This window comes from Pecten maximus, chromosome 7 (genome assembly GCF_902652985.1).
Source record: "Pecten maximus chromosome 7, xPecMax1.1, whole genome shotgun sequence".
Lineage (NCBI taxonomy): Eukaryota > Metazoa > Mollusca > Bivalvia > Pectinida > Pectinidae > Pecten > Pecten maximus.
Window position 1 is genome coordinate 10,082,321 of NC_047021.1, and position 13,589 is coordinate 10,095,909.

The 13,589-nt window shown below is 41.1% G+C and overlaps 1 protein-coding gene across 3 annotated transcripts in view; it reads left to right on the forward strand.

The window, feature by feature from the left end:
• LOC117331558 overlaps nucleotides 1-13,589 on the forward strand; it is a 34,777-nt gene that overhangs the window by 13,399 nt on the left and 7,789 nt on the right. For all 3 annotated transcript variants that reach the window (XM_033890331.1, XM_033890332.1, XM_033890330.1), the window contains exon 2: nucleotides 12,658-12,846. In XM_033890331.1, coding sequence (XP_033746222.1) covers nucleotides 12,780-12,846 — 67 coding nt within the window. In that variant the 5' untranslated portion in view covers nucleotides 12,658-12,779. The remainder of the gene's footprint in view (nucleotides 1-12,657; nucleotides 12,847-13,589) is intronic.

Consider the following 13,589-nt stretch of genomic DNA (forward strand, 5'->3'; position numbering starts at 1 on the left):
TGCTAACGATGGTATACACTAACTTGGGCTACTGGCGATGGTCTACACTTGCGATGGTCTACACTAACTTACTTGGTCTACACTTACGGGGACTATGACGACTTAAGAGGGTCTTCTTGATTGATGAAGATATACTGTGCACGTGCGAATACAAGCATTGCCTCTCGTGTTTATATACCTCGTTAGCTATGATTGGAAACAGTTCCAATGTCATCCATGTGTACTCTTTGATCGATCTGTAAAGGTCAGGGCTGGTATATTTATATAATGTATAACCATACAATGGGTAATGGTTGAAGGGACATTTCTGTACACGTCCACTAATCAGTGTGGGGCATGCCTGTGTGCCAATTACAACATTCTGTAGACTGTCGGTATATCTGCCGAACTTTTAGGCGGTAATTACGGTATACCAGACCCCGATATTTGTCTGAAAAACTACGAAATATAAACAGTAAATTGGAACAGTATGTAGTTAACAAGCAGCGCCGTACAACAATGGGAGCGGGCGGCCTAATGTAAACCTTCTGACTGCCCCATGTTACTCTAGATCTACCATGGGAATGTTTGGATACACTGATATATCGATAATATCGGGATCTCTAGATCTACCATAGGATCGGGATCTCTAGATCTACCATGGGAATGTTTGGATACACTGATATATCGATAATATCGGGATCTCTAGATCTACCATGGGATCGGGATCTCTAGATCTACCTTGGGAATGTTTGGATACACTGATATATCGATAATATCGGGATCTCTAGATCTACTATGGGAATGTTTGGGTACACTGACATATCGATAATATCGGGATCTCTAGATCTACCTTGGGAATGTTTGGATACACTGATATATCGATAATATCGGGATCTCTAGATCTACTATGGGAATGTTTGGGTACACTGACATATCGATAATATCGGGATCTCTAGATCTACCATGGGAATGTTATGATACACTGATATATCGATAATATCGGGATCTCTAGATTTATGGGCAGTAATTAGTAGATAGTGATATATGGATACTGCAGTGATGTCTTTAACTAATTTGGAATACATTGACAGTGCCATGCTAATACATTGACAGTGCCATGATGTATCTAACTATCTATGAATACATTGACAGTGCCATGATGTATCTAACTATCTATGAATACATTGACAGTGCCATGATGTATCTAACTATCTATGAATATATTGACAGTGTTACGATGTATCTAACTTTGTATGAATATATTGCTAAAGTCAAGATGCCTTTAGCTACCTAGGAATATATGAACAAAGTCAGTGTGTCTTTAGCTAGCTAGGAATATATGGACAAAGTCAATGTGTCTTAAGCTAGCTAGGAATATATGGACAAAGTCAATGTGTCTTTAGCTAGCTAGGAATATATGGACAAAGTCAGTGTGTCTTTAGCTATAATATATGGACAAAGGCAATGTGTCTTTAGCTATAATATATGGACAAAGTCAATGTGTCTTTAGCTATAATATATGGACACTGTAAACTGTAGAGTTGATATCAATTCACTCAAGCGTCTTCATTTTTAGCTCACCTGGACCGAAGGTTCGGTGAGCTTATGACATGGCGCAGCGTCCGTCGTCCGTCCGTCAACATTTGCTTCAAATCGCTACTAGTCGAAAAGGCCTTATTGGATTTTGACCAAATTTGGCCAGAAACATCCTTGACAGAAGGGAAACAGATTTTGCATAAATGGTGATACTGCCTCCCGAGGGGCCAAAGGGGTGGGGCCCAATAGGGGAAATAGAGGTAATTCCTTTAAATCGCTACTAGTCATAAAGTTATGAATGGATTTGAACCGAATTTGGCCAGAAACATCCTTGGCAGAAGGGGAACAGATTTTGCATAAATGGTGACTCTGACTCCCGAGGGGCCAAAGGGGCGGGGCCCAATAGGGGAAATAGAGGTAATTCCTTTAAATCGCTACTTGTCATAAAGTTATGAATGGATTTGAACCCAATTTGGCCAGAAACATCCTTGGCAGAAGGGGAACAAATTTTGCATAAATGGTGACTCTGACCCCCGAGGGGCCAAAGGGGCAGGGTCCAATAGGGGAAATAGAGGTAATTCCTTTAAATCGCTACTAGTCATCAAGTTATGAATGGATTTGAATCCAATTTGGTCAGAGACATCCTCTGGGGAAGGGGAACAGATTTTACATAAATGGTGGCCCTGACCCCAAAGGGGCCAAAGGGGCGCGGCCCAATAGGGGAAATAGAGGTAATTCCTTTAAATCGCTACTAGTCATAAAGTTATGAATGGATTTGAACCCAATTTGGTCAGAGACATCCTTGGCGGAAGGGGAACAGATTTAGCATAAATGGTGACTCTGACTCCAAAGGGGCCAAAGGGGCGGGTCCCAATAGGGGAAATAGAGGTAATTCTTTTAAATCGCTACTAGTTATTAAGTTATGAATGGATTTGAACCCAATTTGGCCAGAAACATCCTTGGCAGAAGGGGAACAAATTTTGCATAAATGGTGACTCTAACCCCCGAGGGGCCAAAGGGGCGGGGCCCAATAGGGGAAATAGAGGTAATTCCTTTAAATCGCTACTAGTCATCAAGTTATGAATGGATTTGAACCCAATTTGGTCAGAGACATCCTTGGGGGAAGGGGAACAGATTTTGCATAAATGGTGACTCTGACCCCAAGGGGGCCAAAGGGGTGGGGCCCAATAGGGGAAAAAGAGGTAATTCCTTTAAATCGCTACTAGTCATAAAGTTATGAATGGATTTGAACCCAATTTGGCCAGAAACATCCTTGGCAGAAGGGGAATAAATTTTGCATAAATGGTGACTCTGACCCCCGAGGGGCCAAAGGGGTAGGGCCCAATAGGGGAAATAGAGGTAATTTCTTTAAATCGCTACTAGTTATTAAGTTATGAATGGATTTGAACCCAATTTGGTCAGAAACATCCTTGGGGGAAGGGGAACAGATTTTGCATAAATGGTGACTCTGACTCCAAAGGGGCCAAAGGGGCGGGTCCCAATAGGGGAAATAGAGGTAATTCATTTAAATCGGTACTAGTTATTAAGTTATGAATGGATTTGAACCCAATTTAACCAGAAACATCCTTGGGGGAAGGGGAACAGATTTTGCATAAATGGTGACTCTGACTCCAAAGGGGCCAAAGGGGCGGGTCCCAATAGGGGAAATAGAGGTAATTCCTTTAAATCGCTACTAGTCATAAAGTTATGAATGGATTTGAACCTGGCCAATTTGGTCAGAAACATCCTTGGGGGAAGGGGAACAGATTTTGCATAAATGGTGACTCTGACCCCAAAGGGGACAAATGGGCGGGGCCCAATAGGGGAAATAGAGGTAATTCCTTGTAATCGCTACTGGTCATAAAGTTATAAATGCATGTTCTAAAAACAATTCTTGAGGTCTTTCAGACCTTAGGGAGTCTGGACTTCATTAATCTTTAAAGCAGTTCGGAATCCCACACTATAACCATATATAGCATTGTTAGAGATTTACAAATAAAACAAATTCAATATGAACATTATTTTGACATTTGGTCTAATCCATCCAGGTGAGCGATACAGGCCCCATGGGCCTCTTGTTTAAGGCAGAACACAATGGTGTAAAAATAGAGTCAATTCTCCGTTTTCACCTGTCAGCGTATAGATATGCAATGCTGCAGGCGAGTTGTACTTCCATTCATAAATTGTATATATCTTTGTAATGCTCAGGTAAAAACAACCACAACACCTGTCGGTCCTCGGGCAGACATGCTGTGTGTCACAGACTACACATAATTGGCGCCACAATATCCGATACATGTATTGACCTTGGAACACAACCTTCGCGGTTTGCTAGTTACTGGTTTAATTGTTTGTAAATTGTAGCAAATGATTTGCATAACAATATATAATAATAACAATATGGGACCTATGACAGACCCTTGTGGAATTATTGGTAAATAGATAATGAGCAATATGGGACCTACGACAGACCCTTGTGGAATTATTGGTAAATAGATGACGAACAATATGGGGCCTATGGCAGACCCTGGTAGAACCATTGTTAAATAGATAATAAGAGTTTGGGACCTATGACAGACCCTTGTGGAATTATTGGTAAATAGATGACGAACAATATGGGACCTATGACAGACCCTTGTGGAATGAGATAGATAATGAACAATATGGGACCTATGACAGACCCCTGTGGAATGAGATAGATAATGAACAATATTGGACCTATGACAGACCCCTGTGGAATGAGATAGATAATGAACAATATGGGACCTATGACAGACCCCTGTGGAATTATTGGTTGTAATTTCTACGTAATGTTGCCACGTACGGTTGGGTTTGAGAGCTCTGTAACACTGCAGAGGGAGTTTCAGAGAATTTCGACATTATCACAATCCATTTTCACCAATGTACCACAAACATCTGTTCTTGTTTTGGGTTTCTTGATATAACGGTAATACCAAATTACACTTCCTCGGCTCTGGCTCGCGTTAACGATTATGTGGACAATTCCAGATAATCGTACGAAGGAAGACACCACGAAAGAATGGCTGTGTTGTTATGACAGTCAGCTCGGCCATTCTATATACGTTCAGTACTAAAGATTAACCTCTATGTGGTTGTAAAATTCGCCGTCCCGAGCGGAAATACTTAATGGTGTCTTTGTAGTTATAACATTACTGTATTTGTGTCGAACGGAAATCTTGCATACAAAATATTAATTCGAAGTGAATAGTACCGATTTGTCATTTGTGTGGTCCTAAAACCTCACATTCCCTGCCATTCGGTACCTCACATTCCCTACCATTCGGTACCTCACATTCCCTACCATTCGGTCCCTCACATTCCCTACCATTCGGTACCTCACATTCCCTACCATTCGGTCCCTCACATTCCCTACCATTCGGTACCTCACATTTCCTACCATTCGGTACCTTACCTCACATTCCCTACCATTCGGTACCTCACATTTCCTACCATTGTGTACCTCACATTCCCTACCATTCGGTACCTCACATTCCCTACCATTCGGTACCTCACATTCCCTACCATTCGGTCCCTCACATTCCCTACCATTCGGTCCCTCACATTCCCTACCATTCGGTACCTCACATTCCCTACCATTCGGTACCTCACATTCCCTACCATTCGGTACCTCACATTTCCTACCATTCGGTCCCTCACATTTCCTACCATTTGGTACCTCACATTCCCTACCATTTGGTACCTTACCTCACATTCCCTACCATTCGGTACCTCACATTCCCTACCATTCGGTACCTCACATTTCCTACCATTGTGTACCTCACATTCCCTACCATTCGGTACCTCACATTCCCTACCATTGTGTACCTCACATTCCCTACCATTCGGTCCCTCACATTTCCTACCATTCGGTCCCTCACATTTCCTACCATTCGGTACCTCACATTCCCTACCATTGTGTACCTCACATTCCCTACCATTTGGTACCTCACATTTCCTACCATTCGGTCCCTCACATTCCCTACCATTCGGTCCCTCACATTTCCTACCATTCGGTACCTCACATTCCCTACCATTGTGTACCTCACATTCCCTACCATTTGGTACCTCACATTTCCTACCATTCGGTCCCTCACATTCCCTACCATTTGGTTCCTCACATTCCCTACCATTCGGTCCCTCACATTCCCTACCATTGTGTACCTCACATTCCCTACCATTCGGTCCCTCACATTCCCTACCATTTGGTACCTCACATTCCCTACCATTCGGTCCCTCACATTCCCTACCATTTGGTACCTCACATTCCCTACCATTCGGTCCCTCACATTCCCTACCATTTGGTTCCTCACATTCCCTACCATTCGGTACCTCACATTCCCTACCATTGTGTACCTCACATTCCCTACCATTCGGTACCTCACATTTCCTACCATTGTGTACCTCACATTCCCTACCATTTGGTACCTCACATTCCCTACCATTCGGTCCCTCACATTCCCTACCATTCGGTACCTCACATTCCCTACCATTCGGTACCTCACATTCCCTACCATTTGGTACCTCACATTCCCTACCATTCGGTCCCTCACATTCCCTACCATTTGGTTCCTCACATTTCCTACCATTGTGTACCTCACATTTCCTACCATTGTGTACCTCACATTCCCTACCATTTGGTACCTCACATTCCCTACCATTTGGTACCTCACATTTCCTACCATTGTGTACCTCACATTCCCTACCATTCGGTACCTCACATTTCCTACCATTTGGTACCTCACATTTCCTACCATTCGGTACCTCACATTTCCTACCATTCGGTACCTCACATTCCCTACCATTTGGTACCTCACATTCCCTACCATTCGGTACCTTACCTCACATGTCCTACCATTCGGTACCTCACATGTCCTACCATTTGGTACCTCACATTCCCTACCATTTGGTACCTCACATTCCCTACCATTTGGTACCTCACATTCCCTACCATTCGGTCCCTCACATTTCCTACCATTTGGTACCTCACATTCCCTACCATTTGGTTCCTCACATTCCCTACCATTCGGTCCCTCACATTTCCTACCATTCGGTACCTCACATTTCCTACCATTTGGTACCTCACATTTCCTACCATTTGGTACCTCACATTCCCTACCATTCGGTCCCTCACATTTCCTACCATTTGGTACCTTACCTCACATTCCCTACCATTTGGTACCTCACATTCCCTACCATTCGGTCCCTCACATTCCCTACCATTCGGTACCTCACATTCCCTACCATTCGGTACCTCACATTCCCTACCATTTGGTACCTCACATTTCCTACCATTCAGTCCCTCACATTTCCTACCATTGTGTACCTCACATTCCCTACCATTCGGTCCCTCACATTCCCTACCATTCGGTCCCTCACATTCCCTACCATTCGGTCCCTCACATTTCCTACCATTCGGTACCTCACATTCCCTACCATTGTGTACCTCACATTTCCTACCATTTGGTACCTCAAATTCCCTACCATTTGGTACCTCACATTTCCTACCATTTGGTACCTCACATTCCCTACCATTCGGTCCCTCACATTTCCTACCATTTGGTACCTTACCTCACATTCCCTACCATTTGGTACCTCACATTCCCTACCATTTGGTACCTCACATTCCCTACCATTCGGTACCTCACATTCCCTACCATTCGGTACCTCACATTTCCTACCATTGTGTACCTCACATTCCCTACCATTCGGTACCTCACATTTCCTACCATTGTGTACCTCACATTCCCTACCATTCGGTACCTCACATTCCCTACCATTTGGTACCTCACATTCCCTACCATTTGGTACCTCACATTCCCTACCATTCGGTACCTCACATTCCCTACCATTCGGTACCTCACATTCCCTACCATTTGGTACCTCACATTCCCTACCATTCGGTACCTCACATTTCCTACCATTTGGTACCTCACATATCCTACCATTGTGTACCTCACATTCCCTACCATTCGGTCCCTGTGCTGTTGGGGTGTGCCCCAATATAAATATGTGTGTGTTACGTAGTCAAAGCACCAACATGTCACAATGTTACTGGCAGACATTCCAAGTTTACGGTGGTTGACGCTGACCCTGACACGATCTGTGGGAAAAGCACATGGCATGGCTGTCAATGTCATATCTGTTATGAACAATAAATCTGGCAGGACGTGTTTGTGGGGTATGGTGCTACGTTGCCAACTAGACTGATTTCGATCGAATACAATACAAACAGCGAGTGAAGTTAGCTGCATTCGATCTGTAAATGCTGCCATCTCTGTGTCCATGGCCCAGAGTATGGCTTTTAAACCCTTATCATATTTAACAATAAATCGTGTTCTTTTTAATCAACTATTTAATGGTTAAAACGACTTTTAATAATGGTGGTTGTTTCCACCGTGTAGGAAGTCAACTGAGATAGAAACACGTGTCTTACCATGATGAATTACGAATCTCTCAAACCTAGCCAATCAACGACACTCGTTAATTAATTAAATGTAATGATAAATAATATAATGGGGTTTTATATACCATTATATAACAGCAACATGGCCGTCCCAAAGGGGTTCACAAATTAACAGTGACTTCCGTTCTAGTACGTAGTACTGTGCTTTTCATGACTATGTGTTGATTTATAAATATTTTATCTTTTGTGGGAAATATGAAAAAGTACGTGCTGGTCATGACAAAGCAAAATTTACTGATTACACACATGTGTACTTGTATAATGCGAAACAGTTTTACCCTTTATCCGGGCCTTACATTGTACAGGAAATATCGGGGTGTTAGAGTTTTTGACGAACTACAGCATTAGGTAATGTAGGACTTACGAATGTCTGTCCTCTGTTTAATCGATCTAACCCTTGCTCCCGTGCCTTGTTTAAGGTGCACGCGTGTTGGATAGTTACTAAATATGTCGCCTTACAGGTATAACGTTACGTCTGAATGCCAACGCCACAGATATCGGTAACAAAAAGGAGAGATGAGAAATTGCGATATAACCTTCATAACTTAGATATAGTCGTTCGTATGTACACAGCATACCACAACCACCAGGCTAAACGTCTTCAAGGTCTCGCCAGGGTGAATTCAGGATACAGGCAGGTTCAGAAATATATAGGAAATGTCACGCTTTACAGGAGTGTGGTCTGTATGGTTTTATGGGCCACGTTGTTGAACACACACTGGTATATTGTTGATTCACGATAAATTATCGTCTCAAGAGGTTTAATTCCAAAAAGACAGAACCGATTTACCGACAGAAATAACACGGACGGGACGCCCACGTTAACACAAACAGATTATAATTCCACCGAAATCATTACGGTATTGCAGGTAAAATGAGAAGAAATCACTCCTCACATAAAAGCATTCATTCATTCGTATGAAATTGATCCGTTAATTTAAAACTAATATATCTGGCATTACTTGTTTTTATGACTGTTACTTCAGATGGCATGATTGGAAAATTACTTTGGGAAATTATCACAAAGGTTAGGAGAGCATGTCACGTGTTTCCACATACGACACGTGCAAGTTATTAATTTATAAGTATATATATATATATATAATATTATCGTGTAACAACACATTACATGTGTATACTGTCATGGGATGATGAATTCGATTGCTGTTGCTTTCTTTAACTGATTTTTGAAGAATAAACTTGAGATTATCTCCAGCAAGGGTCGCTGTTTCTCATGACGCACCCTGTGAAACTGAACACCTGCATCACGTCTCAACTCTTTAGGCTCACTTGACTCCAAATGGCGGTATATTGGGTGTATACAACCTTATGGTACACAATATAGTATTGCTGTACACAATATAGCATTGATGTACACAATATAGCATCGCTGAACACAATATAGCATTGATGTACACAATATATATCATTACTGTACACGAAATAGCATTGCTGTGCACTATAGTATTGCTGTACACGGTATAGCATTGATGTACACGGTATAGCATTGATGTACACGGTATAGCATTGATGTACACGGTATAGCATTGATGTACACGGTATAGCATTGATGTACACAATATAGCATTGATGTACACAATATAGCATTGCTGTACACGGTATAGCATTGATGTACACAATATATCATTGATGTACACGGTATAGTATTATGGTATACCATATAGCATTGCTGTACACGATATTGCCTAATGATTCAGATTATACGGCCTTATGGTACAAGTTTTCCAGCCTTATGGTACAAGTTATACAGCCTTATGGTACAAGTTATACAGACTTATGGTACAAGTTATAGAGCTGTATGGTACAAGTTATACAACATTATGGTACAAGTTATACAGCCTTATGGTACAAGTTATACTGCCTTATGGTACAAGTTATACGGCCTTATGGTACAAGTTATACGGCCTTATGGTACAAGTTATACGGCCTTATGGTACAAGTTATTCGGCCTTATGGTACAAGTTATACGGCCTTATGGTACAAGTTATACAGCCTTAGGGTACAAGTTATACAGCCTTAGGGTACAAGTTATACGGCCTTATGGTACAAGTTATACAGCCTTGTGGTACAAGTTATACAGCCTTATGATACAATAGTTGCCATATTTATATCTGCTACTTTCCAACCCAGATTCTGTAACATCAAAGTAAAAAATAAGGACATGCCTAACCTACATCGTCGATGTAAAAGTGTAACATTTGTTTCCTGTACAAAGAGACTTATATACAAAAAAGATGATAGTTGTATTCATCAGCTAAACATTTTTTTTAAAGATGGGTTGCAGTGTTATGGTCGCCATGGCAACGTGAGCTATTGGCGTCGACTTCTTTCTCAAGTATTATGTACAAAATGCCGTTTACCAAAAGTTTTGTCAACTTGTCGATATTGCGAAGAAAAATCGCATGTTCTGTTTCCGTTACAGAAATTTCGTGTTTCCGTTACGGGATTGCTGTGTCGTGTTGATTTAAATTGACAGTTTAAAATCTGCCTTTGTCTAAAACAAGCAGTTCTTTTTGTATCGGATCATACATAGGTACCGTCACTTTTCTTACGTGTTCACTACTGCATGTAAAGGCGGCCAATGTTGGGAAATACAACCATGTATAATGTGCCCGTTACACGTAACTATGGAATCAGAGATGATTTTTTATTTGTTTAATTTTCTTCTTATTATTATTTTAAATGTTCAATTTTGTATAAATACCTCCTTTTGATAAAGTTTGGTGTTCATATTGGATGATCAAGTTTTATACCATCAAGACTTAGTTTGACTTTTTGTATTGATGGTTGCAAGCGAGAAAATCTTGGAGAAACACGAACCTATTCGTCAAGCTTGCCCGACTGTGCACATTTCTCTCGCTTTGTTTGAAATGTTTAGGCAGTGCACGTCTGTGAATCGAGAGATATATATCACATTTACAGAACTGCATTAAATTCCCCATGGATGACAGCTGATAATTTACACATTATCATAAAGACACAATTTCAGAGGCTTTAAAATACGACTCCTTAGAAATAAATAGTTTTTAATCATATAACACTACCGACTAACTATCAACACATGCTGTTTCTCGATATGGGAAAACCGAACAAATGTTCGGCTCTTTCCGCCATCACGTGGTAGTTAATATCATTCGGCTGTCTCCGCTAAGGTTATTGCCATCTAACATTAATGCAGTATGTACATTGTACACCCCTTATGTCAACACAAGTCAATTTATACGTGTTCAAATAATTGTATGTTTATTGCTAGTTCTTTTTAAATTAATGCCTATTTCGTCTGCAAGTTTCGTGAAATTCTTTGTACATAAGACTGCAATATCGGTAGGCAGTGAGTTATAAAGACAAGGTGCACAATGTAGGACGTTTGGATATCATCACAGTAATTCACAACCATTGTTTATTGAAATGACACCAACGTTTGCTGTCTTTAGGTTGTCAACCAACGATGCAATCCCGCAATGAAAGAGAAATTATTTTTGAAGTATCGATACAGATTCTTTTTTATTATCTTCATAACGATGGCAATGTATGCTGGTTGGACATACTATGGACATATGGTGTGATGTTGGTGGAATATCTCGTAAGTGACCGCTGTCATATGGTGTGATGTTGTTGGAATATCTCGTTAGTGACCGCTGTCATATGGTATTTCGCCATTTAACAACGTCGCTGTGTCTTGTACTATTGTTACCAAACACTAACGTAAATTACTCTGTTGTAGAAGTATGTTTAACTGTATTGATCAGGTCCACGAACAGATGGTGTAGGGAACAGAACTGACCATGCCTCCCTTTAACTGTGTCGTTAAAACATGGCTGCCATTTAAGGACAGGTGCTCTTTATTGTCGCTGTCAAATTTTAAAAATTAATGTGCATTTTGGCTGTCATTGCGTGGCGTGACATCACAGCAAGCTTGTCAGATCTCCGATTTTTTTTTGTTGACGGATAATATAGCATTATGACAACCCTACCCTGTTAAATAAACACCGTTGTCTGTCGTTGGTATGGCGAGAATTCGAGTTTTTTGTGGCCCAATCACTTGACGTGGCGAGCGTGTAGCTCTACCCGATATGTACAATCCGGCGTCACCACTGTCCCGACCCTTTGTTGTGTCACCATTACCGCTGCCCTTCATGTACAAATGTTTGTTTTATTTTCGAAAAAAATATGATATGTTGAAATTGCTGTGTCAGGGTGTGTACTATCTATTAGTACACGTGTATGACTGATACTGCTGGAGTTTCAAAATGTGCTTTTAACCTGACAACAAGGGATTCATTCATCGGTAAATTGACCCATTCCTGTGTCAAATTGATTTCACATAATAATTTCACAGCGATTTAATGGTTTAGGATCCAGGCATAAAAACGTTGTAATCGATGTGATATTCTAGTTATAAATAGTGTTTACCTATTTACGGGAAACAGATTCCGGCACTCAGCTCTCGGGGACTGGTACCATCAGGTTATGGCGAGCTCGTTCAATATATGATTTACTTTATACACGTAATATATATATACGAATTCCTTATATTGCAATAACCGTCGGCCTCATTCTAACATTGTAAAACAATATTGACGAGTGTCCAAGTTTTATGGAAACAACTTAAACGGTATGTTTATTTATTTCAGTGCCTCTACAATGCATCAGAGATGAGTTTTAGCACGGTCTTGTACCGGATCTGACGTCACACTTCGTCCCGCTGAAGACCGTGGGCGTGTCCTCTGCCTCACCGGATGTTGGAGGGAGGGCCATGTTTTTGCCATGTGTGTTGGTGTTCAGTATGCTGTTCACTGCCTGTCTAGCGATATCATCGGAAAGTGAGTCGTTTGTCTTCCTAATACCGGTACCTGACAAATTAAACCATATATATCCATATAATGTATCAAGATGTTTATGCTGTTCCTACTTCCGCTGAACAGTTTAGAGTAGATGAAGGACGTCGGGGATTTGTGGTGCTATATCGCGTTCTCATTAATAATATAACTGTATTCGTTCTAGGTACAATGTATAATTTTTATATCTTCACTTTTGTTCACAATAAATCCAGGTCGAATCATACGAATAGCCACAGAAACACTGTTGGCGTGTCATTGACGCTTAGTCTTGAGTATGTGATGACCAATAGCAATGATCTAACATTCATAGGTCGTTTTGGCAAATTTAAAAAAATCGCTTTGGCGAAATCAGAAAGAAAATTAGCAACAGTTGGTTAAGAACGGTGACAAGCCGTGACACTTACGACCACATTTTTTTTATCACTTTGTCGAATACTTGGCACTGAGAGTCTTACAGCGGAAGTACATTTTATCACTTTGTCGACTACTTGGCAATGAGAGTCTAACAGCGGAAGTACATTTTTATCACTTTGTCGACTACTTGGCAATGAGAGTCTAACAGCGGAAGTACATTTTTATCACTTTGTCGACTACTTGGCAATGAGAGTCTAACAGCGGAAGTGCTGGTTAGTTTCAGATCCATTTACATTTTGTACTAAACTTGAACTCACCTGAGTAGCCTCCCTTGCGTACACTAATACACCTAGAATTACGGGAGGTTAGCA